Here is a 24877-nt window from a genome sequence, read left to right on the forward strand (position 1 = left end):
CGGAGGCCCACCGTCCAGGAGCAAGTGTCAAGACCCTTCTGGAGCTACACTTTATCATTCCCCTGGTACACACGCACGCCAGCTTCAGCAAGGGGCGCACAGTCGCAGACACCTGGCTTGCCCTGAGCCCCCTCCGTTCTCCACCACCACAACTCCCAACTCCACTTTGTCAATAAAGGTTTCTAAACTCGCCCAGGCACCCCACCCACCCACAGCCCCGAGCCTCAGTACGCACAAGGCTCTGCCCTCGGCGGCCACAGCGACCTCGGCAGCAGTGCGCGCACTTGGCGCAGCCCGGCAGGCGGACGCCGACCCCGGAGGGGCGCCCGGGTCGCCTCCAAACTGTGACAGCCCCCGTGTACCCGGGGTCCCCATCTGGAGCCGGCTCACCCTAGGACTCGGCGGCGGGGCGGCGCGGCCCGCGGCCCGAAGGAGCGCGGGGAGGAGGGGAGGTGGCTCGTCGGGTGAGTGGCTCCGGGCGGCAAGGGCGGGGGAGCCAAGCGTGGAGGTAACTCCGGGCCGCCACTGAAGCCCTCCTCCTCATTCTCCTCCTCCTCCTTCTCCTCCTCCTCCTCCTGCTCCCCGCGCTCCTCTGGCGGCCGCTCCCGCTCCAGCTGCGGCGCCGCGGCCACATCTGGGGCGCCCATGTGCGCTCGGGGGCTCGGCTGCGCCTGCCCCGCCGCCGCCCCCGCTACCCCCTGCCCGCAGGGTGGTCCCCGGCCCGGCCCGGGTCCCGGGCAGCCCCCCGTCCCCGCCGCCGCCGCCGGGGAGCGCCGGGGTTTGCTCCGCAGCCGGCTTGGACGCCCCCGGCCCCGCCGTGGCTCCGCCGTGGTGCGGCGGCGGCGGCGGCGGCGGCGGCGGCGGCGGCTCCTGCTCCCCCGGCCCGGCGCGCCCCGCTGAGCCCAGCGCCAGCCCCGCGGGCCCGGGGAGCGGGGGCCCAGCGGGGGCCGAGGCGGGAGCCGCGCTGCCGGGCTCCCGGGCTCCAACTCCGCCTCCCCCGGCGCCGCCGCCGCCGCCGCCGCCGCCCGCCGCGCCGGGTCCTAAAGCCGCGCGCCTCAAGAGGATGGTGCGTCTGGCGGCCGAGCTGTTGCTGCTGCTGGGGCTGCTGCTGCTCACGCTGCACATCACAGTGCTGCGCGGTTCGGGAGCCGCTGACGGGCCGGACGCGGCCGCGGGCAACGCCAGCCGGACGCAGCTGCAGGTGAGTGCGCCGCCAGAGAGGGGCGCGCGTGGCAGCGGGGACCGGGTGGCAGGGTGCTGAGCAAGCGCAGGCTGGATGCGAGGGGGCGGGTCCCCCGCCCCACCAAAGAGCAACGGTCTTGCGGGGACAACCTGTCTTAGGCAGAGACGGAGTGGGGTTGCGTGCCTGGAGACTGAACCCCGTATTGAGGTCTGGCAGATGCTGTCCTCCAGGTTTTTCACAGGTCAGGTACCTGGGGGTGCGAGGCTTGGGATGGGCGGCTTGGTATGTGTTTCTTTTGGGGTGCTGACAGTCTTTGATTGCCCTTTAGTGGCTGAGTAATGTTACTCTGGGGGGTGAGGGGAAGGGCAGGAGACTCTTAACTATAGGGTAATACTCCCAAACTGGGTTTGGGAGAAAGAACCCCAGGGAGTCTGCCCCTTCAGAAAGCATCGCCAAGGGTCAGGAAATAATGTCCCGGAGGAAAATGGCCAGACACCCTGTTTTCCCGCGCGGTCCACGTGCCTCCCACGTCCCTCCCCAGCCTTGCGGAGGGCGCGGAGTCAAGCCACCTGTCGTGCTTGGGGCCCGAGTCACCTGGGGCTCTTAAAAATATAGTAAAGACTTTCAGCGTTCTGCCCCTCTTGTGGGTCGCTTTAGGAATGAGATTCTGAGCATCCGTTGCGCTCCAAGGCTGGAGAGGGGGTCGCCTTTGGGGAGAAGTGAGGGGGCCCCAGACACAAGGTTAATTATGTTTTCCGAATAAAGGATTGCTCAGGTATAGATTTCTTGTCACTGCCCTGGAAAGCGTTTTTCCTTGAGTGTTACAACTGTCAACTTGGAGCATGGGTAGAAGTCAGCAAGGATTTTCCCAGGAAGCCTCGGTAATTTTCTGCCTCCTAAAATCTCTTCCTCAAACCAGCTCTTTTAAACTCTTTGCTCTGCAGTGTGGAGATAAGTAGTATTCATTGTTCCCAAAGGACTTTACAACCATTGCCCCTGCTAATGTACTTTTTAATGTAATTTTTGTGAAAAAAAATTGTTAGCGAATTCACTTAAATATTTCTGTAGTGCTTGCTATGTGCCTGTGTGCCACTGTATTAAGTGCTTTACAGAATTTCATTGATTTAATGAGGTACTATACTGTTAATATGCCCCCTTTACAAATGCAAAAACTAAGGCACAGAGAGATTAGGAAACTAGCCAATTTTCATGCATTCCAAACTCTTGATTACTTATACCAAGTTTTCTCTCTGCCAGGATGTTATAGACTAAAGCAAGGTGATCCTTGCACACAAATACAAAACCAGGAATGGAAAAGAATACACCCAGAGCCTACAGTTCTTTTAAATTTGGGACATTTCTGGGGCGCCTGGGTAGCTCATTCTGGGTTGGTCGACCAACTTCAGCTGAGATCATGATCTCTCAGTTTGTGAGTTCAAGCCCAGCATAGGGCTCTGTGCTGACAGCTTGGAGCCTGGAGCCTGCTTCAGATTCTGTGTATCCCTCTCTCTCTGCCCCTCCCATACATTCTTTCTCTCTCTCTCTCTCTCTCTCTCTCTCTCTCTCTCTCTCTCTCTTTTTCTCTTTCTCTGTCTCTCTCTCGAAATAAATACCCATTAAAAAGAAATTTTAATTTGGGGCATCTCTGAAGATGTTCTAAATTTGTGGGGCCTGCCCATCTTCTGTGGGCAAACAGGTACAATGACAGACTTACCGGATTCCTTTGGGGAAACGGAAGACACTCCCATTCTGTAGATGGTGCGACACCCACCAGTCTACGACTGCCGGCATAATTCTTAATATCTTCAAGATTTCTGGAAGTCATATTTTATACATGATGCTTTCTTTCCTCATGGACTCATGAAAAGCTATAAAAATGATGTTCTATGGAAAAGTAAATTTGGCAGATTTCTTTATGAGGTGTTTGCTATCATTAGAATAACCTGGGGTTGGCCTTTTCTGCCTGAACAGTAAGGTAATGAGAGAAGCAGCTGGTGGAAGTGGCAGCTGCAAAGGGGAAGTGGATTAAATTCTCAAAGGGGCCTTTGGCTGAAGAAGTTCCCCAAGAGGGCAAAAGAAATGGGGGATTTAGAAGGAGTAATGCTCCTAGGAGTATCTTGGGTCCCAAGCAGCTGCTAATCCACCAGCTTCAGCTTATCTTGCAATAGTGTTTGATTATTCTGTCCACTCAATGCACTTATCCAGGCAGAATGATGAGTTTAACAGTTTGGTTCATAATTTTACTCTCTTTTGTAATTTGTTATTATAAAAGTTTTATATTCTTCCTGGCTAAAGTTATTTCTCTGGCTCTCCAAAGATCTTACCATTCAAATGGAGAGAGAGAGAATATGTCCCACCAAGTGAGGAGGTCTGCAAAAAACATTTAGGTTATTGTTTTCAGCCCAGGACACTGAATTCACTAGTAGCAGGTGTATGTAAAAACAAAACTGCAGACACTATATTCTTTCTGTTTACTGGACATGTGTAACCCATCTCAAAATCCATTTAAATGTGTTGGTTCTGTGATATTTTAAGCTGCTAAATTCATTCTTTGTAACCAGGAAGTTAATCAGTCCCTAGACTACATGATTGTTCTTGTTATTTCTGCTTAAAATATTCTAAAATATGAGGTTGGAGTGAGAAATAAACATGGTTCGTTTATTTACCCAAACTGTAATATCTTTGGGGTCATTTAAGAAGAGATACTCCCTTATTTAAGATCTGGTTGTTTTGACATTATTAAGGACACCCAATAAAATAGTAGTAAGAATAACAACAATCATGACTAAGATTTCTCAAGTGTCTTTTATGTGTCACGCACTATCCTTAGCAGTTTACATATATCAACAAAAGTCTTGTGAATCAGGCACTATCATTATTCTTAAATTTTTTTTTCAACGTTTATTTATTTTTGGGACAGAGAGAGACAGAGCATGAACGGGGGAGGGGCAGAGAGAGAGGGAGACACAGAATCAGAAACAGGCTCCAGGCTCTGAGCCATCAGCCCAGAGCCTGACGCGGGGCTCGAACTCACGGACCGCGAGATCGTGACCTGGCTGATAGTCGGACGCTTAACCGACTGCGCCACCCAGGCGCCCCTGCACTATCATTATTCTTGATTCAACTAAAAGAACTGAGGTTAGGTAACTTGTCCAAGGTTGCCCACCTAGAAGCACTATATTTCAAGTGGCTCATGAAACCAATGATGTTAGTCGTCACACCATTTTGAATATTTAAAAATATCTGATAAGAAATTGTCTGGTTGTCTGCAACAGCTGCATAAAAATGTACAGAAACATTAACTTTTTTCACTTTTGAATGAAATCTAAGCTCTTCATTGAAATAAGTGTCTCATGTTCAGAGGCGCAGACTAGTTCTTTGAGGTCTTTAATAATAGTCAGAAAACAATGATATATAATAAAAGCAGTCTGGAAGATAGAACATCCCAAAATATAGAATCCCCAGGCAATAATAACAACTATTATTATATTTCTTTTATTTGAAATTCACATGACTACCTCTCTACTGAATCTCAGATTTAAAACCATAAATTTCTACAGATTTTAATAGGAAAGTTAGAATTTATTAAGACAGTGAGATATAAGCAAGTATTATAAACCATCAAATTGATTATTTTTACAATGCCATTAAAGCAACCCAAACTCTGAAATGTAACTTTGTGTCTTTGTTCTCTATCTCCTAACTACTGTCTTTATGAGCTCTTTCTCCCTTTATCACTCTACTTGCCTTCAGTAAAACAACTTAGCTTCTGGTACTGAAGAGGTCATCAGAGCCATTTATAGCAGTAGAAGCAAAAGCAACATTTATTTGTATTTAATACAAGTACGTTTCCTACAATGATTCTGTGGGATTGGCAGAGAATTTGAGTCTTTGTATACTCATTTTATAGATGAGGAAACTGAGGCCTGGAGAGATTTGAGTAACTTGCCCAAGGCCACACAGCTGTGATGGGGACAGGGCCGAGCTTCAGAACCAGGCGGGCTGATACTGGAGCCCAAGTTCTTGTTCCTATTCAGCAGAAAGACTCCCAGCTCTGATTCAAGTCAACAGCCATTGTATTTCTTGTTTCATGGCTTGCCTTCCCATTATCCAGACAGGCTGGTGGCTCTTCTCCCTGGAATTCTTTATAAATTATGGATGACTGTCCCACTTAGCTGTTACTACATAACAAACTACCCCAATATTTGGTGCTAGAAACAACCATTATTTCGTTAGCTCATCAAGAAAACTTGCTCCAGGCTCAGCTGGGTGGTTCTTCTGCTGATCTCACCTGGAATTACTCATGTGGCTCTAGCCTAGTGTTGGCTTGACATGAGCTTGATAGTCCAGGATGACCTCACTCATATGTCTGATGGTTGATGCTGGCTGTCACCTAGGCTCTGTCTCCACAGTCTTTCATCTTCAAGGAACCTAGCCCACAGGGCCTGACGTGGTGGACTTAGAGCAGCAAGAGAGTAAAAGCAGAAGTTGCAAAGCCTCTTGAAGAACTTGTACAACTTCAGCTACATTCTATGAGCCAAATAAATCACTGGGCCAGCTCAGAGTCTAGGGCACAGGGAATAGACTCCTCTTGATTGGAGGACCAGAAAAGTAATATTGCAAAGGAGCGTGTGTATAGCAATGGGAGAAATTACTGTGGCTATGTTTGCAAATATCTACCATATCCATTTTTTGTCTCATATGCTTTGTAAATGTTTAGACCAATCTTGCACTCACCTTTTAATATTGTTTATGCTGCCTTTGGTCATGAAAAACTTTCTACTTTATTTATTTTTTGTAATGTCTTATTTATTTTTGAGAGAGAGAGAGAAACAGAGCATGAATCGGGGAGGGGGAGAGGGAGAGAGAGAGGGAGACACAGAATCTGAAGCAGGCTATGAGCTGTCAGCACAGAGCCCAGTGCAGGGCCCAAACTCACAAACCATGAGATCATGACCTGAGCAAAAGTCTGATGCTTAACTCACTGAGCCACCCAGGTGCCCCAAAATCTTTCTGTTTTGAATGTAATCAACTCTGAATCCTTTTATGATTTTCGGTTGTCTTGCTTTACTTACAAAAAAGTTCCTCAAATAAAGATTGTCAGAATCTTTAAATATATTTTGTTCTAACAGTTTTATAGTTCCTTATTGTTGTTGGCTGCTGTTGTTTAGAACAACAGTCTGCTTGAAGTTATTTGTGGGTTTAAGGTTTAAGATGAAGATACAACTTTGGTTTTTGTCCAAGTGAATAGCCACTTGTCCTATCATACCTAGGTTTGTTTCCTATTGTGGATAGGGTTTTATTTTTTGTTGTTATGTTCTCCAATTTGTTAGTTCTAGAATATAGGAAAGTTATAGAAATATATGCTCACAGTTTTCTTGGTGTGGGCATGAAAGCTAGCAGTATCCATTTCAATAGTGTATCATTAGAGTTCCATGGGATGAGGTTAAAATCTTCATTTTTTTTTCACTTTAGCACTTTAAATAATAATCATCTCTTTCTTATGGGGTTGTTAGAATTCATTCATAAGTGCTTTTAGGCTTGGTACCTCTTTACTTGAGATTACTGATTATCATTCCATGTTAATCCATGGTTAGTAGTCTATTCAGATAATATAAATTTTCTTGAGTCAATTTTGATAAATTATGTTTTCCCAGAAAATTATATATTTTTACAAACTGATAAATTACACTTTATCACTATAAAGTTTATACATAGTACAAGTATATTTTGCAAATATTTCATAACTGTATATTCTTTATGTTTTATGATGCACACTCTTGGATCTCTTTATAAAACCTATCAGATCAAGATTGTTGATTATATTTTGAAAACCCTCCAACTTGATTTATTTACTGTCCACTATTTTACTGATTTCTCAAGAAAATTAATTTCACTTTTATCCTACTTTGTTGATTTTTCTGTCTCTCATTATCCCATTAATTTTTGCTTTACTTGTCTCGAATCCATGGTGTTAGGACATAAAATAACCTTTTTTGGTGGTTATATTTTATCAAGATGAAATTCCTTATTTATCATTTTATTGACTTTTGTCTTGAATACTTTTTTGTCTGATATTAATGTTGCAACTCTTGTTTTATTTCTTTTTCTTTTGAGATTTGTCGAATGTCCTTTTCCAACCTTTACTTTAAAACATTGTCTAACTTTTTTTTTAATTTAAATAGCTCTCTTATTAATAACTGATAGCTCAATTTTCTGTTTCCATGCAACACATCAATGAATTTAACTCATTTATATTTGTTGTGATTACTGATAGATTTGAAGATATTTTTCCCATTTTGTGTAGTATTTTCAAATTTCCACAATTTTTTCCATTTTGCCTCTTACTCTCCAATTTATCTGTGTAACCTTTGGCAAGAGACTTAGCCTTTATATTAATTTCCTCATCTGTAAATTATGTATATAATAGCTATTTCCTGGTGCTGTTGTAAAAATTAAAACACTGAATGCATACTAAGTAATTTATCAGAGCTTAGCATTTAAACATTCAATAAGTACTTAAATACTATTTACTTTGTTCATTTTTCCTCAAGTATTGAAAGTGTTCTATTGCTGTTATTCTCAACATTTTAACAGATTTGAACTTACACTTTTTATCAGTGCTGAGAATCAATCCGTATTTATAACCTAAAGCCTCCAAAAACAAGATTCTGATATTCTGTTTCTCTCTGTGTCCTGTGTATCTCTCAGCTTTTAATCATATTATCTGAATATTTAGGCTAAATTATTCTTCTTTCTATTTCTTTTTTGTTCTTTCTTTCTTTCTTTCTTTCTTTCTTCCTTCCTTCCTTTCTTTCTTTCTTTCTTTCTTTCTTTTTCATTATAACTCTTAGGAATAATTTCTTAGCAGTTTCATTTATGTTTCTAATAATTATCTAGACATAACTATAAAATTTACTTATTTCTTTACTGGCTGTTGCTGCTACTTGAATCTCATATTTTCATCTTTTATTTTGTTGGAACACATTCTCAAAAAGTTATTTTAGGAAGGTTTTATCAAAGGCTAAACTCTCTGAGATCCTAAATTTTTTAACATATCTTTATTTGGTTCTCACACTTACATGCTAATTTGGCAGTTGGCCATGTTCCATATTGTTTCCCCTCAGAATTTTGAAGATAAAATCCAATTTTATTACATCAGCTCATGTTTCATTCAAAATCGGATGCTATGTCTTTGTAGCTGGCTATTTTTTTAAACTAGAAGCTTTTAGGATGTTTCACTTTATTCATAATGTTCAGAAATGTCATCATGTTGTGTTTAGATTTAAGACTTTAGTAGTTTGTTCTGGTTGGCACTCAGTGGACCCTTTAAATCTGAAGCCCCAAGTTTGTCTTCATCGTGAGAACATTTCTTGAGTAATCTCCTTGCTTATCCACTCTTTAATCAGTTTTCTGTCCTCACCTTTTTCTAACTTCTATACCCTTGCCTCTTCTCTTCTCTTCCCTCCTTCTTCTCCCCTCCTCTCCTTTTCCTCTTCCTTTTTACTCTCTTTTTTCTCTCTCTTAGAATTTTTTAAGTTTTTAAAAGTAATGAATAATTTACATACAATAAAATAATCTTAAAAGTTCAGTTCCATTTTTGACGATTGTATATGCCCATGTAGCCACCATCAAAATTAGGATATAGAATGTCTACATCATCCCAGAAAGCCTTCTTGTGAATCTTTATTGGCAGTTCATTCCTCCCAGAGGCAACCAGTGTCTGACTCCTCTCATCACAATTAGTTTGCCTGTTCCAGATCTTCATGTAAATGGCATCACAGGTGTGCAATTTTGTGTGTGTGTGTCTGGCTTCTTTTGCTCAACATATTTTTGGGATTTTTTTTGTATTGGTGTGTGTATCAGTAGATTTCTCTTTTATATGGTGAGTTGTATTCCATTGTATAACTATATCATAATTTATTTCTCTATCCCCCCCATTGGTAAACATTTTGATCATTTCCCATGCGTTGGATATATTTTTTTTAAAGACCATGGTAACATTCTTGTACAGGCCTTTCTGTGAACATATATTTTCATGTCATGTGAGTAAATACCTAGTAGTACAACAGACACAGCTTCTATTCTTGATATTATCATAAGAATTCCTCTAAAGAAACTCACTTTTTCTCAACTCCTTTAGTGTTTCACTTTCAGTTGGATACAATTTATTTCATGTCAACTAGAAATCATTCCTTCTTCTGTAGGCGAAACTTCTCTGCTTTACACGTCTGTTCTGGATTTATTTACTTATTTGTATTTCAGCTGCCTTTTCAGTAGAATTTGGAGAGGGAAAAGAAGTAAATGAAAATGCCTGATCTGCCACCTTGAACTGAAACACTATAATTTTATTTCTTAATTTAATTTTCCTGTATACAAACCAAAAGGAAGTTTTATTGTTTGTGTAGCCCCTTTGTTCTTTCTTTGCCAGCCATATTCTAAAAGGCATTGATCTTTGAGTCTTGATCATTGATCTTTGAAGTCATGAGAACTATCCATTCAGTAAAGAAGAATCTATTTTGGTTTTAAAGCTTCCAAAGGAAAGAATCCCACCATATTCTGTGTCTTTTAAAAACCCTCAGTGTCACAATATTTTCCCTCTGATGTGTCCTTTGAATCTTTTATGCTACATCTTTATTTCATGTTTGCCTTTTTTCCCCACTATTCATTAACTTTTCAAAAACCATCTCATGTAGGATTTGAAGTCTATTATTTAATAGTTTCTCTGTCTTCTCCAGATTTGATTATCTCAATCTTTTTTTCAACTTGTTTGCATTGGTCTTATTTTATAGCATTTTAATGGTTTCTGTGGTCCTCTCATTTCTCTTTCATCTTCTGAGAACATCTTCTGCAAACCTTGGCTCAGGATTTTTTAATCTATAAAAAAAAAAAAAAAGATGGTGATGAAGCTTCTGTCTTCAGTGACAGCTAGGGTATCCCTCTGTATTCATTTCCTAAAGGACAGAAGATTCTTCAGAGGATGAGTTAGGGGTGTCATTTTAATGCCCAGATTATATGCAGTGAGTTTATGAAGTAATGGAGGAGTATGCTATTAAGAAACAGATCTCATTTTGCATTTTATTTAAATCTTTTCTGTGCTCCACTTCAGTAAGAACTTCGTAAGAAGCCATGACATAAAAGATAAAATTTAATTTCCTTCTTTCTGTGGCTGATGAGTCCATATTTTAGATGAAATACAATGCTAATAAAGTCAATATGCTAGTGGCCAGTGTTCCTCTTGGGACTAAACACTCACTGCCCACTGTGGTCATTGTCTTGATAACATAACTTTATGGCTTCTCCCTTCTCTGCCTTCTTTCCTTTTCCCCTACCAAAGCTTTCTGGGATCATCTCCCAAATATACTACTTGCTCTTTGTCTCAGAGTTTCCTTGTGGGAGAACCCAAACTAAATGAAGCACTACTCACACATTAGGCATGGGGATAGTGACCACTTTTCTAGATAGTGATGGTATAGGAAAGCTATGGGGCAGAGTTTCCATGAGGCACCTGCTGCTTCTTGCCATCATTAACAAGGTTGAGGCCTGTTAGTCTCAGAAAGGTACATGCTATGGGCAGCAACAGAATCAGGCCATGCTATGCCCTCCCAGAGCAGCTGGGAACAGAGGGAATTCCAAAATTGTAGGAATGGGAAAGATCAGTCCTGGGCAAACCCTCAAATTGCTGGTGTATAAAGAGATAACTGGTCTTTTCTCTCCTGAGAGCCTGATTCTGTGCTTGTGTGCTATTTTAGGTAGGAGAGTGAGCAACAATAGAAAGTCCTCAAAGATATATGGGATTGTCATCTAATGCCTTAAAAAGGCAGAGGCCCAGATGCCTTGATAAGTGTAGCTTCATCAACTCCCCAAGCACTGACCGGCATGTGTCACTGAAAAGTTGTTTCTGTAAACTGAGTAGATATAAAAACAGTGGATTAATTACTCCTTCTTCCTCTTGGTCTGACCCATGCACACTTTAGTAAACCAAGTCATCTTGCATAGAGCACTGTCTGGGACTGATATACCTCTGTAACAGAGCAGTACCCCTTTACCACCTGGCAGAGACAGTGCTGCAGGGCCTGTCTTCAAGTTTGGGACCCTGGGCTGCCAGACTCACAGTTTGGGGCGCTCCAATCCCCAGATGTTCACATAAGTGACCTGGAAAAAGGAAGGTAGTCTGTGAATGCAATAGGCCACTTCCTGCCAGACACCACATCTCTATTTTCAAAAATAACGAGATGTGGTTAGAATCTATATGAAGGATCCAGGGAAGCTGGAAATGATGCCATAAGCCCCCCAGGTGTTAACTTACTCCCAAAGGCATCTAGATAGAATATCCATGCCCATGCCAATGAAACAAATGAAGAACATGCCTTGGCTCCCAACTGCCTCTTGGAGATAGCAGTGGGAAGAAGAGGGAAAAGTGGCAGTTGTGTTATTATTTTTAAAAACAGAGCTTTATTGAGATGTAATTGACATAAAGGGAACCATGCATATTTAAAGTGAACAATCCAGTGGGCTTTGACACCTGTCAAACCAGCACTGCTATCAAGATAATGAATAAATCTATCATCTCCGAAAGTTTCTTTGTGCTCCTTTGTGATTCTTCCTTCATTCTCCAGCAATCTCCGGGCCACTGAGCTGCCTTCTGTCACTATAGCTTTTGCATTTCCTAGATTTTTATGTAACTAACATCATACAGAATTTACAGTACAACAAGCTTCTTTGCTCACCATAATGACTTTGAGAATCATCCATGTTTTATGTATAAAGTGTTTGATCCTTTTTATTGCCAATTAGTATTGCACTGTATGCATACAACATGCTTATCCACTCATCCATTGAAGCACATTTAGGCTGTTTCCAATTTGGGCCTATTAAAATAAAGATGCTATGAATATTCAGGTATAAGTCTTTGCATGGACATATGCTTTCATTTCTCCTGTGTGAATACTTAGCAGAATGGTTGGGTCATACGATAGGTGTATGTTTAGCTTAATTAGGAAATTGTGGCAATCTTTTTAAGGCACTCACATAACATGTTTGGGATCTGTACGATCCACGGATGCCACCGGAAAACTTCAGAGAATTTGGACGTTGAGTCTCAGGAAGAGATCCTCTTACAGTTAAACCATTTGTAGACTGTGTTCTGCAATATACAACTGATTCTCGAACAATGCAGTCAAAAATCCACGTATAACTTTGACTCCCCATAAACTTAACATCCAATAGGCTACTGTTGACCAGAAGCCTTACTGATAACATAAACAGTTGCTTAACACATATTTTGTATGTTATACATATTATATACTGTATTCTTATAATCAAGCTAGAGAAAAGAAAATGTTATTAAGCAAATCATAAGGAAGAGAAAATACATTTACAGAACTATACTGTATTTATCAACAAAACCAATAAGAATCCACATAAGTGGACTCATGCAATTCAGACCCCTGTTGTTCAAGACTCAATTGTATTATGAAAAATGGAAGGAAGAAGAGAAGAGATTGTCTTCTTGCAGAGAATTCTCCTATTTTTCCAGGATGCCCAAAGTATGGAAATTTCATGGGGCTCAATTCTCCAGGTGACAGTGGTAGAGGGAAAGTTAGGTGCTGGACAGAAAAACAGGTTGGAAAGATGTCCCAGCAGAAGACTCAGTTTCCTCCATAAGCTTCTGTCCATCACTCCCCTCATCTTCTTGTCCCAGGCCTTCCCTGACTAGAGTTTAAGAAAACCAGAAATAGACTTGGTATCTCTTGCCTGGGGACTCAGTTACATTGTGACTTAGAAATCTGGTATTGGTTATGACCCCCAAATGGATTGGACGCCAGTTTCTTTTTTTTTTTTTTACATTTATTTATTTTTGAGACAGAGAGAGACCATGGACAGGGGAGGGTCAGAGAAAGATGGAGACACAGAATCTGAAACAGGCTCCAGGCTCTGAGCCATCAGCACAGAGCCTGACGCGGGGCTCGAACCCACAGACCGCGAGATCATGACCTGAGCTGAAGTCGGATGCTTAACCGACTGAGCCACCCAGGCGCCCCGAATTGGACACCAGTTTTATTGCCATGAACCTTCAAATTCCAGGAAGTAGAAAGGGCAAAAAGTAAAAAAGGGGAGATCTCATTAGGTGATTCTAATCCTTAGCCCATGAAATGGGTTGAGGAAATGTTAATATGAGCTGATCTCCTGGCTACGCCAGACATTATGAGTGCACAGTATTATAAACCCACCCAGAATTCTCATTGGAGGGCAGGGACTGTCCTTCCCTTACCCATCTGCTGCCTCGATGTTCACCAGGTGCAGCTGTGGCTCGGAGACACAGATGAGAAGCTTGGGGTGACTTCTCTGCCTTTGCACCCAGAGTGCATTCTGTGGAACAGCAACGGCATCTCCTGGGATCTTAGAATCTCAGGCCTCATCCAGAACAACTGAGTCAGGATCTACATTTTATAAGGGCCCCAGACTCATCATATATATGCATGTCACAGTTTAAGAAGCACCATTCAAGATGCGTATCTTACAAGTCGCAAGTCCCAGAAAACACTCAATACAGGTCAGGTATTATTCATCTATTGCCCAATTATGCTGCACGACCAAGTACCCTCAAACTCAGTGGCTGTAACAATAAGCATGTATTCTCATGCTGATGGGTCTGCAGATCATCTGGGCTTCAGTAGATCTAGGCAGGCTAAGTTGCAACCTGTGGGCTGGGTCTGGGTTTCTTCCATGTGTCTCCCATACTTCTGCAACCAGTGAGCTACCTGCCACATGTTCCTCTCATAATGATCAAATGCACAGAAAGGCAGAGGCAATGGGCACTCTTAAGGCTTTGCTTGGGCCACACTATCCCTTCAGCACAAACCAGTCACCAGGCCCGACAGAGTGGCAAAAGGCATGGGCTTTGGATTTGTTTCAAGTTCACTTGTGCTTCTCACTAACATGTGTACCCTTAGGCAAAAGTCTCATGTTTCTCTCTGCTTCTGTGTCCTGTTCAGTAAAATGGGATAACAGTAATAGATAAATCACTGGGAACTTATAATGTTGCAAGGACCAACCACCCTTGATGTATAGGAATGGTTTAACTCATGGGTATGATAGAGCTGTGTGACCTTGGGCAAGTCACTTCAACTCTCTGCATTTCATTTTCTTCACCTAAGAATAGACATCCTAATGGGATAATTCTAATTTGTGAACTTCATCTTCAAAACTGATAACGATGATGCAAAAGCTAACACTGAGCATTTACTCTATGCCGGACACTGCTGTAAAGACGTTAGATGTATTTACACCTTTAACTCAAAATAGCCCAATGGGGATTATCTCCATTTTGCAGCTGAAGAAACTGAGGCAAAGCAATATGAGGAAACCAAGGTTTAACATCTGATTGTTCAGAGCACCTCATGTGGAGGGAAAGATACCACAGAACTGCTGTAGTCCAGGCTTGGCTCCATGTGGCTGACACATTCTGCCTCACGCCAATCAGTGATGCTTCTAAAAAGGCTATTCTTGGCTTCTGCTCCCATGTGGGAAAAGGAAAAGAAAGAGCAGGGGCAGCTTGAGAGAAGAGACTGGGAAAGCAGCTGTCCTCCTGGTTAAACAGCAGCCCCCTCCCCATGCTACACACCATGCGGAAGCAGATGCTGGATGGATGTGATGAACACTTCTGGTGGGACCCAGCCATCACCTAGGGCTGTGGTGTGGAGCAGCCCAGCCTGACTCTGAGCCAGCATCAGGCTGAGGGGAAGCGTGAGGCCGGAAGGACCCTGCCTCTGAGAAACTAGAGGTAGAAAAGGCTGTGGATTTCTCTGCCAGCACAGGATTCCACCCACCAAAGGTTGTTTGTTAGTCAAGAAATGCACGTCGATCTCTGTGTGTCTTCGTTCTGAATGCCCTCCCTTGTGCGGTCTCACTGCTTAAAATTCATGTGCTCCATGGCAGGGATGGAACTGTGCCCGCAAATATGTTATTCATCACTCACAAACCTTAACAATTTAAGCCTGCAACCACTTCCCTGATGAAGGGGGACACCCTTTCCTACCTTCCTTTCTCAGACATAACAGAAGAGAAACAGGACAAGCCTTGGGGGCAGAAGCCTGAGGAACTCTCTGAGCTGTATATTCTGCTTTCTTAATGACTGTTGCTGGCCAGAAGGATAACTTCCTTGTGGCTAATCCAATTTTCCCTTTCTTCAATGTGTCACAAAGTCCATTTTCTCAAGGTCTTCTGAGGAACAAGTAGTCAGCTTTTTAAAATGTTTCCCATAGGTGAGAGTAGTATCATATTTCCGTTTTTATTTATGGCACTACATTGCTAATATCTAGTCAGCCACTCTGGTTCCAGATATTTTTCAGTTATTCTTGCCAAGTTCCTGACTCCCCTAAATCCCCAGTGTATTTTATCTTCTGTTTTGTTTTTGTTTTGGTAGGCTGTGTCTTATACTTCAGGTATGTCCTGCAGTGCCCTATTTCTTCTCCCTTTGCACCCCAGATGTTGAGTTGGGACCAGTCTCATTTCAGCTATCTTAATAGCTTATTAATTTGTCAATTGTCACAGAATTGAGCACTGACTAGGTAGATAGCTAGATAGAAAGGAAAAAATAATTTTAAAAAATATATGACCACTGAAAATATGAAATCACTATAATATGCTGCGCGAAAGAAAAAATGAGAAAAAAAAACCCCAAATCTGAAGAGATCCAAGTGTTGGCAAGAAGGTGGAGCACCTGTAGGGAATGTGAACTGGTATGAACACTTTGGAAAATTGGTTTCCAAGCTATTAAAATAATATAAATGTACCCTCTGACCCAGCAATCCCATCCTGGAAATATACCCAACAGAAATGTGCACTCCAAGCCCTGAAAAAGAATGCTCAGAGCAACACCATTTAAATAGCCCCAAACTGGAAACAGCGAAATGCCCGTCAACAGTAGAACAGATAATCAGTAAGTACACACACAGATAGCGAACAACTAGTCACAACATGTACAACTTCACAAATGTAATGTTGACTGAAAGAAGCCAGGCACAAAGGAGTACATGGATGATTCTGTTTATATAAAATAACCAGGAAGAACTAGAAGAGAGAACACTGGTCGCCCTTGTCAAGGAAGTGACTAGAAGGGAGCATAAAGGGGCTGTCTGGGGCACTGGTAGTAATGTTCTGTTTCTTGATGTGAGTGTGGACTACACAGATGCATTCAGTTTATGAAATCTCACTGGGCTGTATAGTTATATATGTGCATTTTCCATATGTGTATCAGACTTCAATTAAAAATACTGTAAAAAATGCAGTGGGCAGGGTGGACGGTACAGAAGAGATGGCCATTTTTCACTGGGAAAGGCAACCCACAAGCCCTGGAGCCCACTCTCTTTGCTCCCTGATGTGTACTACCCTGCAGACTGGTCTTCAAATTGTAATGAATGTGGACTAGTTTCGGTGTTATGAGGATCCTCCTCTGCCTCCATGGCCCAGTGCTATTGTTATGACATCAAAGACCAACTGCTGACTAAGATACAGTCCATATGAAAAGAATGACCAGCAAATTTACTGCTTGACTTCATTCCCTTTAAATGGAACTGGCCCCATGGTCCTCTTTCAAAGCTCAATTGTAGACATATATCTTCTTTATAGGACACCGTGTACAATAAAGAGAAGCAATAATTTAAAACTTAAAAAAAAAAATACCTTTGAGAGTGCTGTGAGGTGAGCATTCCATCACTGTGGTTACATGTGCCCAAACACTCCTAAAAGTCTAGCCGTTGGTCTGACAGCCTTCTATTCAACATGGTGACTTTTTTTGGACCAATTGAGTTATATTTTTATGCTCCCACCCTTTCCCTAGGCTTTGCAAGTTCTTGGGAAAGTCCTTGATGAGGGGTGATCTACTTCAAGCCACCTCACTGAAGTCAGGCAGAATGGCAAAGTCTGTATCCCAGTACTCATTAACTTATTTGGAGTTGCCCTTTGTGGAGTACACATTTTTTTAAGGACTGAGCCCAAACTAAGCCTGGATCAGTTCTATGCAGTCCCTTAATACCAACATGGACAGCATTCCTTCACACAGCTTTAAGTGTGGAAGTCTCAGGGAGTTATTAGCACTTATAGATACTGAGTGACAAAAGAATGGAGTTGTTTTATGACTGTGAGAAAAGTAAGAACCTCGTTCCCTTTCTAAGAGGGAATAAGGTTCTGCAGCATGCAAGTAAAATTCCTTACAACGTATAGGCTGTCCCTGGCGTAACTTGGGATCTGGCCCAGCTTGTGGAGGAAGAGGCTTCTGCAGTCAAAATTTACCAGCCTGCTCAAAACCAAACAATCCAGAACAATCCTTTCAATATGCAATCATGTATTACAGTGGTGCATTGGCCCACAGGGGATAAAACATTTCAAGAGTTGCCAAGTCATCCTGGCCCAAGGCTTCCCCTCCTGTTTAATCCATTACTCTTGAACAGGTTCAGCATACCATACTTTGCTGGAAAAAGGCTAACTGCTGAGAAGATCCTTTCCTTTGTGTTCCCCTCACTGGCACCTTCAGGAAGGCACACCTATCGTGTGAAACAGCTACGGTTTTCCTGTTGAGGGTTTGATGGAAGCAAAGCAATTCATAAGACACCTATGAAATGAGATAAATCTCACTTAAAATGGGAATAAGTATCCAATGGAAGAAACTGGAAATATTTGAAGAGGCCATGGAATCCCAAGGAGAGTAACTCTAACTGCTGAGCAGCAGGTGGAAATAATGAGTCTGGCTCTTCGGAAGGCACCTGCGGCAGACAGCTTTTCTGTTCCAAGTTCTCACTGCTGGCCTCCTTGCCCTGAGGTGCAGTCCAGTGTGGTCCCCATGCCTGACGGTGGTTCCTTCACTGCTTCTTCTCCAAGGCCTGGCCTGATGCTAAGCTATGAGATAACCCAAAAATTAATGTCAGTGTTCTTGGCCCTAAATTTGTTCATAAATGGGGAAAGGGGAGCAAGAAGAGAAGGCAAGTGGGCCTGACCAGAACCAGAGAACTCAGTTACAGAATGGCAGGGTCCAAAATAAGGGAAGAATTCTGTGCCATGGACCCAAGAAGAGCACCATTTCCACCTTCCTAATGTGAGTGAAGGACAGGGATGTGAGCACAGGGGAAAACTAAGAGACACAATCACAGCCTTAAAGAGCAACCCTCTAAGGAGGCTGCATCTTTTCTCTGGGCCCCTGAATGTTTGTTGCTCCAAGATTGCTCAAATCATTAACTCAATTTACTTTACTTAGAAGGCCCCTGTATGTTTCTACTATTCTTTGGGTCGGAGTTCTTCACACCATTTAGGATGCGGTGTAAATGGAAGTGCTGTGGAAACTTGCCAGTGAGATGGAGCTTGCCAAAGTGGCAGGGGCTGTCTGTAGACCACACAGACTCTTTTTAAAAGAAAAACTCAGCACCCGCAAAATCCCAGATGTTCAGCCTGAAGCAACATCAGGGAGCCATCTGTGGGCTCCCCCTTGAGACTCAAGGACAGGTGGATGCTGTCAGGAGAATTGCTATGGCTGTGCCCCGGAAGGTTCTTGGTCCTAACAATCTAAGTGAAGGCTTCTTGTGCCATCAAGATACGGGGGCATATGACAGGTGTATGCCAGGGTCACAGCATGTGGTTGCAGGCATGGTCACTGCCCTGCTCACTCAGTTGAACCAGGGCTTCATCTAAGCTCTGTGCTACCCCCCACAACCATGATGAGGTGCTCTACTTAAAAGGCAGGTTGCAGGCACTCACCAAACACTAGAATTTTGTTGTTGGCAAGACCCCTGGAAAACTAAGTCCCAACCTCTCATTTCTTGCATGAGGAATCCAAAACCCAGAGAAATGAAAGAACTTCCTCAAGACTATACTACTCATTCCAGGTTGACCAACTCGTAGGCCAGTCCTCTTTCAGGAAGCCACACAACCTCCCATTTCTGGACATCTTTAAGAGAACTGGAGCATATGTACATCTAAAATGCCCAGGCTCTGATATTATAGTTACTGTTAGGTTGTTATGAGAGCTGAAAGGAAATTCAATGAACATGAATTGTAGCTTTATTTCAGATACCGGGTTGCAGTCAGGTAAAGGACATAATGTACATAGAAATATAGAGCATAGCCTGACTATACAGTAAGTATCCCATTATTCCATTCATTCATTTAGCACTTACATATTGAGTGTCTCCTATATGCAGGCATTGTGCTAGACACTGGAGATTCAACAGAGTACAAGCTTATGCTCTGGAAGGGGAGATTGAGAAGAATTAATTCATAAGTAAAGTAATAGATGTAAAGTAGGTGGTAATAGGTGCTTAGCAGTAATAGTAATAGATGGTAAAGTAGATGGTAATAAGTGCCAGCAGGACATGAACAGGGAGCAAAGATAGGGAATACCTGCGGGTACCTACTAAAAGAGTGTGGCCAAGGAAGGACTTGGTGGAAGAGTGACACTGAAGCCTGGAGCTGAAGAATAAGACAGGGCTATCTTTGCAAAGAACTAGGAGGAGAGCAGTTCAGGCAATGTAATCCCACACACCAAAACCTTGAGGTGGGAAACTTTGACTTGACTAAGGGACAGAAAAAAGACTGGAGAAAGGGAGTAAGTATAAGGGAAAAAGTGATTTTAGAATTTGTAGAAGAGGGTGGAGCCTTGTAGGTCATGATAAAAGATATAGCTGTGCTTCTGAGATCAGCAAGGAAGGAGTCATTAAAGAGATTTTGGATGATGGCTCTGTCTGGTTTGTGGAGAATGGGTTGGAGGGGTGCGGACGTGTTAGGAGGTTTTGTAATAAAATAATCCAGGCAAGAGATGAAGGGACGTGGACTAACATGTGAAGAAGTGGATGGATGCAAGACACCGTTCTGACACAGAGCTAACAGGATGTGCTAATGGGTCATATTTCAGAGTTGAAAAGCTGAGGAGTCAAAGATAACTTCCAGTTTTATGGGGGGGGGGCATACATATCAGTGGATCTATATTGAATGTATAGAATTTGAGATGCCTGTGGGACATCCAAGTGAAGATGATGAGCAGAGAAGTGGTCAAATAGACTGGGAACCGAGACTGAGATGTCCTACCAAGTGATAGGAGGAGAACCAAGAGTTGTGTCATGGACAACAAGGGAGGAGAATGCCTTAAGGAAAGAGTTATTTTGAATGCTGCTGTGAGAGCAAAGATGAAGACAGAGAAGTGCCCATTCAACTGGGCATCATGGCCATTGTTGAAAGCCTTGATGAGAGCAGTTTAAGAAGAATGGGAATAGATACCAGCCTCTACTGGGTAAAGTAGCAAAGGCGGGTGAAGAAGAAGAAACAGAATCTAGGGGCACCTGGGTGGCTCAGTCAGTTGAGTGTCCAACTCTTGATTTCAGCTCAGGTTATGATCCCCCAGGGTCATGGGATCAAGCCCTGAGGGTGGAGCCTGCTTAAGATTCATTCATTCATTCTCTCTCTCTCTCTCTCTCTCTCTCTCTCTCTCTCTCTCTCTCCCTCTCTCCCTCTCCCGTCACTCTTCCCCACTCATGTACTCTCTCTCTATATAAAGTAACATAAAAAATAAAAATAAAAAAACAGCATCTATAATTAAGTCTTAGGGAAGCTTTGCCATGAAGGGGAACCATGTAGACTTGGGGTTAAGGGAGGGTATTTTGTTCATTTGGTTTTTTTTTAACATTTTATTTTATTTTTAATTTATTTTGAGAGCGAGAGAGAGAAGAGAGAGGGAGAGTGAGCGAGCACAAGCAAGGGAGGGGAAGAGAGAGAGGGAGACACAGAATCAGAAGCAGCTCCAGGCTCTGAGCTGTCAGCACAGAGCCCGACACGGAGCTCGAACTCACGAACTGTGAGATCATGATCTAAGCCAAAGTTGGATGCTCTGGTTCATTTGTTTTAAGATCAGAGATACCAGGGCATCACTGATGCTGAGACTGAGTCAGTAAAAAGGGGAAAATGAATGGTGACAGATTGAGAGGGAAGGGCTGAGGGGTAAATTGATCAAGAAAGCAAGAATCTATGTATGGGAATTGACCTTTGATAGAAGCAGGGATGATTGTTCCATGCAATAGTTGAAAAGAAGAAGAAGATGAACTATGCAGTTAGGAATGTAGATATAGTGTGAGTATATGAGAGTTAACCATACAACTCTCATGGATGAGGAAAGCTCCTGTTCCTTCAATGGAATATGCAGTGAGGTCAGTGAGGAAGAGTAGGGGATTTGGAGAGAGTAGATATGAAATAGTCATCTTGGATACCAGAGAAGGCAAAATTGTGAGGGAAGGGCCGTCAATTTTGGAACAGTGCTGAACACTTGTTTGAGGTTTGAGAACATGGGAAACAGACCAGGTTTTAAAGTTGAGCTATTGTGGGTGCCTGGGTGGGTCAGTCAGTTAAGTGTCTAGCTTCAGCTCAGGTCATGATCTCACAGCTCGCGGGTTCAAGCCCTACATTGGCTCTGTGCTGACAGCTCAGAGCCTGGAGCCTGCTTCAGATTCTGTGTCTCCCTCTCTCTCTGCCCCTCCCTGCTTGTGCTCTGTCTCTGTCTCTGTCTCTCTCTCTCTCAAAACTAAATAAACGTTAATAAAATTAAAAAAAGTAAAGTTGAGCTATTGTATTTTTCCCATCATCCATGTGCTTGGCTACTAACATAGATAGGGAAGTTGGATAATTGGATTCAACCAGAACTGAGGTTTTGCCCGTGAAATAGATCAGAGGGCGAGGAGGCCAGGAGAGTCATGGGGAGTTACAAAGAAATGGTTTTGTGTATATATATATATATATATATATATATATATATATATATATATACACACACACACACACACACACAACCATGTGCTAAATAAGAAGGAAAGTAAAATAGAAAGCTGAAGGGCGGTGAGAAAATGGTAGAAGGCTAGGGATCTCAGTGAGTTTAAAACTAGGGAAATGAGCTAACAGGACGGGAAGTACCTTTGTGTAGAAGATTTGCTGATGGAAGGTCTTGGGCAGAGGGTGGCTGAGATACAGTGGAGGAAAAGGTTGTTGGTGGTGAGAGATCAAGGGGCTAGGAGGGCCATCTGTATGGATGTTGAAGTTACTAAATAGGACAACAGATGAGATTGGTGAAGAAGACTGAGCCAGAAGTTTACATTTTCAATAAATGAGGAAGAATGATCACAATAGCAACTAGAACAGCTATCATCCTGAAAGGAGCAGAGTTTGTTTATGTGTTTTTGGTTTTGTTTTTCAGGAAGAAGGGGAAAGAAATGGTCAGAAAGCAGGTATGGGGACCAGGAAGACATAGGAGGAGGTTGAAGGAAAAGTCAAGAAGTTGACAATGAGAGGAGATAGTTTATCATGGAATGAAAGTCTTACAAGGGTTTCAGAGGGTAGGGGGGGGGGGGACAGGTTGAGTTCAATTAGGAAATGTTTAAAGCTGTATGAGATGGAGAGCATATGGTCATGGGAGATCGCTCAGTGGAAGCTAAAGAAACCATGATGGGAATGGTCTTGAGCTTCTCTTGACACCCTTTTCTTAATGGCATGGTGGCCTCCGGGTTCTTGTTTCTGTGATTATTTGGTTTGATGTAAAGGCATTAGATGAGGGATGGGGTTACTTAGGTCTCACAAGGTGGGGTTGGCAGCGATAGCTTGAGATCCTTTAGTGTTCAGTGTGGTATTGGTTAAGCTGGTAGTTATACAGAACTCACCTGATTCTATCTACCTGGTTTTATCAAACACCTATATAGCACTTACTATGAGCCAAGCACTTTTCTAAGCATGTGATGAATGTTAATTTATTCAATCCTCAAAACAACACCATGAACAGGCACTATTATTAACTCTGTTTTACACTATACAGTTAAATAACTTGTCCAAGTCACACAATTAGTAGAGGTAGAGGCAGGATTTGAACCCTGGCTGCCTGGATCCCAGAGTCCATACTTTCAGTCTCTATGACCACTATGCCCCACAGTAGATTCAGGCAAAATTTCCTTTTTAATTGTCAGAAAGAGTTCTTGCCTTGAAAATCAGACCATGAGTTTGAATCCCTACTCTGCCACCAACCAGCTGTGGTCCTGGACACAACATTCAACTTCTATCCTCTTCAGCTTTCTTAGTGGCCAGTTCCATGCAGTCATTCAGGGACTCAGACTGATGGAGGCACTATGTCTCCTTAATAGTCCCAGCTTAGAAATTACACACATCACTTCTGTTCATATCAGTCATACCTTGATACAAGGTGGCTGGGAAATTCATTCCCTGGTGGCCTCCACTTTGGAGCAAGTGTACATATTTTTGGTGGACAGCTAGCCATCTCTGCCTTATTACTCAGTGTGCCTTATGCTTTGAGACTCTGTGTGTGCACTTCTGTGTACACTTGAGCCTGTGCTCTCAGCTTCATGTCTTCTTCCTGCCTCACCTTTGGGTTTGTCTCATTGCCTGACCAATAATTGACCATTAATTACCATGCAGTCCGTGACTTCTCAGAATATAAGACATGTAGTCAAGAAAAAACTTAGTCCTTGCCCAGCACCAAAACCTAAGGAAGAAATTAAGCATGCCCCAAATTTCAAGCCACAGCCATCACCTCTAAGCATTTAATTGCGTTGTGAATATTTATCCAGATAGTAATCAACAAAAGATAGTTTAGGTAGAAGTTGCTATAACCCATTTAATTGGGAATACAGTTGGATTGAATTTACAGTATCTCTGCAGTTAGAGTAGCAGGTGCAGTTTCCCCAAAATAGTTAGATGTTTGAAAGGAAGATGGACTTATTTTCTCAATTATCCAGATTATGTGTTTGCTTTAGTGGAATGGAGATAAGTCTCAATGCTCATGGAATTTTCAGAAGGGAATACTCATCTATTTACCACAGCTTCCATGGAGGAGGGGTTGAACCACCTGCAGGTGAGAGACAGAGCCCATTAACAGTTCAGAAAGGTCACACTCATGGACAAACCCAAACTGTACTTTGCTGTCTTCCCCTTCACTCTCAGACAAGCGTGGTAAACTCATGCAGAAAGAAAATATGCCTCAACCTTGTACTAAATGCAAGCTCATTTTCTTAGAATGAAGTCTATATGAGCAGGAGAGCTGATCCAGAACAGCTCATCTCTGACTGGTTTGCAAGTGGCAGTCTCTCACCACAGTGATGACTACAGGTCTCACCTAGGTGTCAAGCTCAAGTTCAGAGGCTCTGTTTCCCACTACTGTGGAAGATGGAGGATGTCATTATGAGGGGAAAAAAGCCTTAGCTAATAAAAACAGAATGTGGTTACCTCCTTAGACATTGTATGTCCTTATGTCCTGCAAGCTATGTGGTAAGGCAGTTTTCTTGACTACAAGAAGACCAGCAAAAAGAATTTAATTACAAGTAATCGCATTCCATGTAAAAACATATTTAAAAGGTTTAACATGAAAGTTTATTCCATAGTTCACAGGCATGATATTAGCTTTGCTACATACTGCTGTAATTCAAACACAAATGAAGAGAGAATATAATTTCTTAAAAATCCCTTGGCCAAGTTTTTTTGTTAACTATCATTCCAGTATTTTGGTGCCACAGATGCATTGGTGGGGTGATGCATTTTATATTGAGAGAATACATTCCCCTTACCAGGCTCCTAAAACCAAACTGCCAATGCAAAAGCAAAAGAGGGCAAAAGGAAAGGTGTGTTTCACCTAAATGTCAGATTTAGAAGCATCTGCCTTGC

General features: G+C 42.6%; 1 protein-coding gene across 1 annotated transcript in view; it reads left to right on the forward strand.

Annotated features, from left to right (window-relative positions):
- The first annotated feature begins 998 nt into the window (after window positions 1-998).
- The window catches only part of ISM1 (isthmin 1), a 74886-nt gene continuing 51007 nt past the window's right edge, over window positions 999-24877 (forward strand). The window contains exon 1 of the mRNA XM_023251469.2: window positions 999-1201. Coding sequence (XP_023107237.1) covers window positions 1064-1201 — 138 coding nt within the window. The 5' untranslated portion in view covers window positions 999-1063. The remainder of the gene's footprint in view (window positions 1202-24877) is intronic.

The sequence above is a fragment of the Felis catus genome, chromosome A3 (assembly GCF_018350175.1).
Source record: "Felis catus isolate Fca126 chromosome A3, F.catus_Fca126_mat1.0, whole genome shotgun sequence".
Taxonomy (NCBI): Eukaryota; Metazoa; Chordata; class Mammalia; order Carnivora; family Felidae; genus Felis; species Felis catus.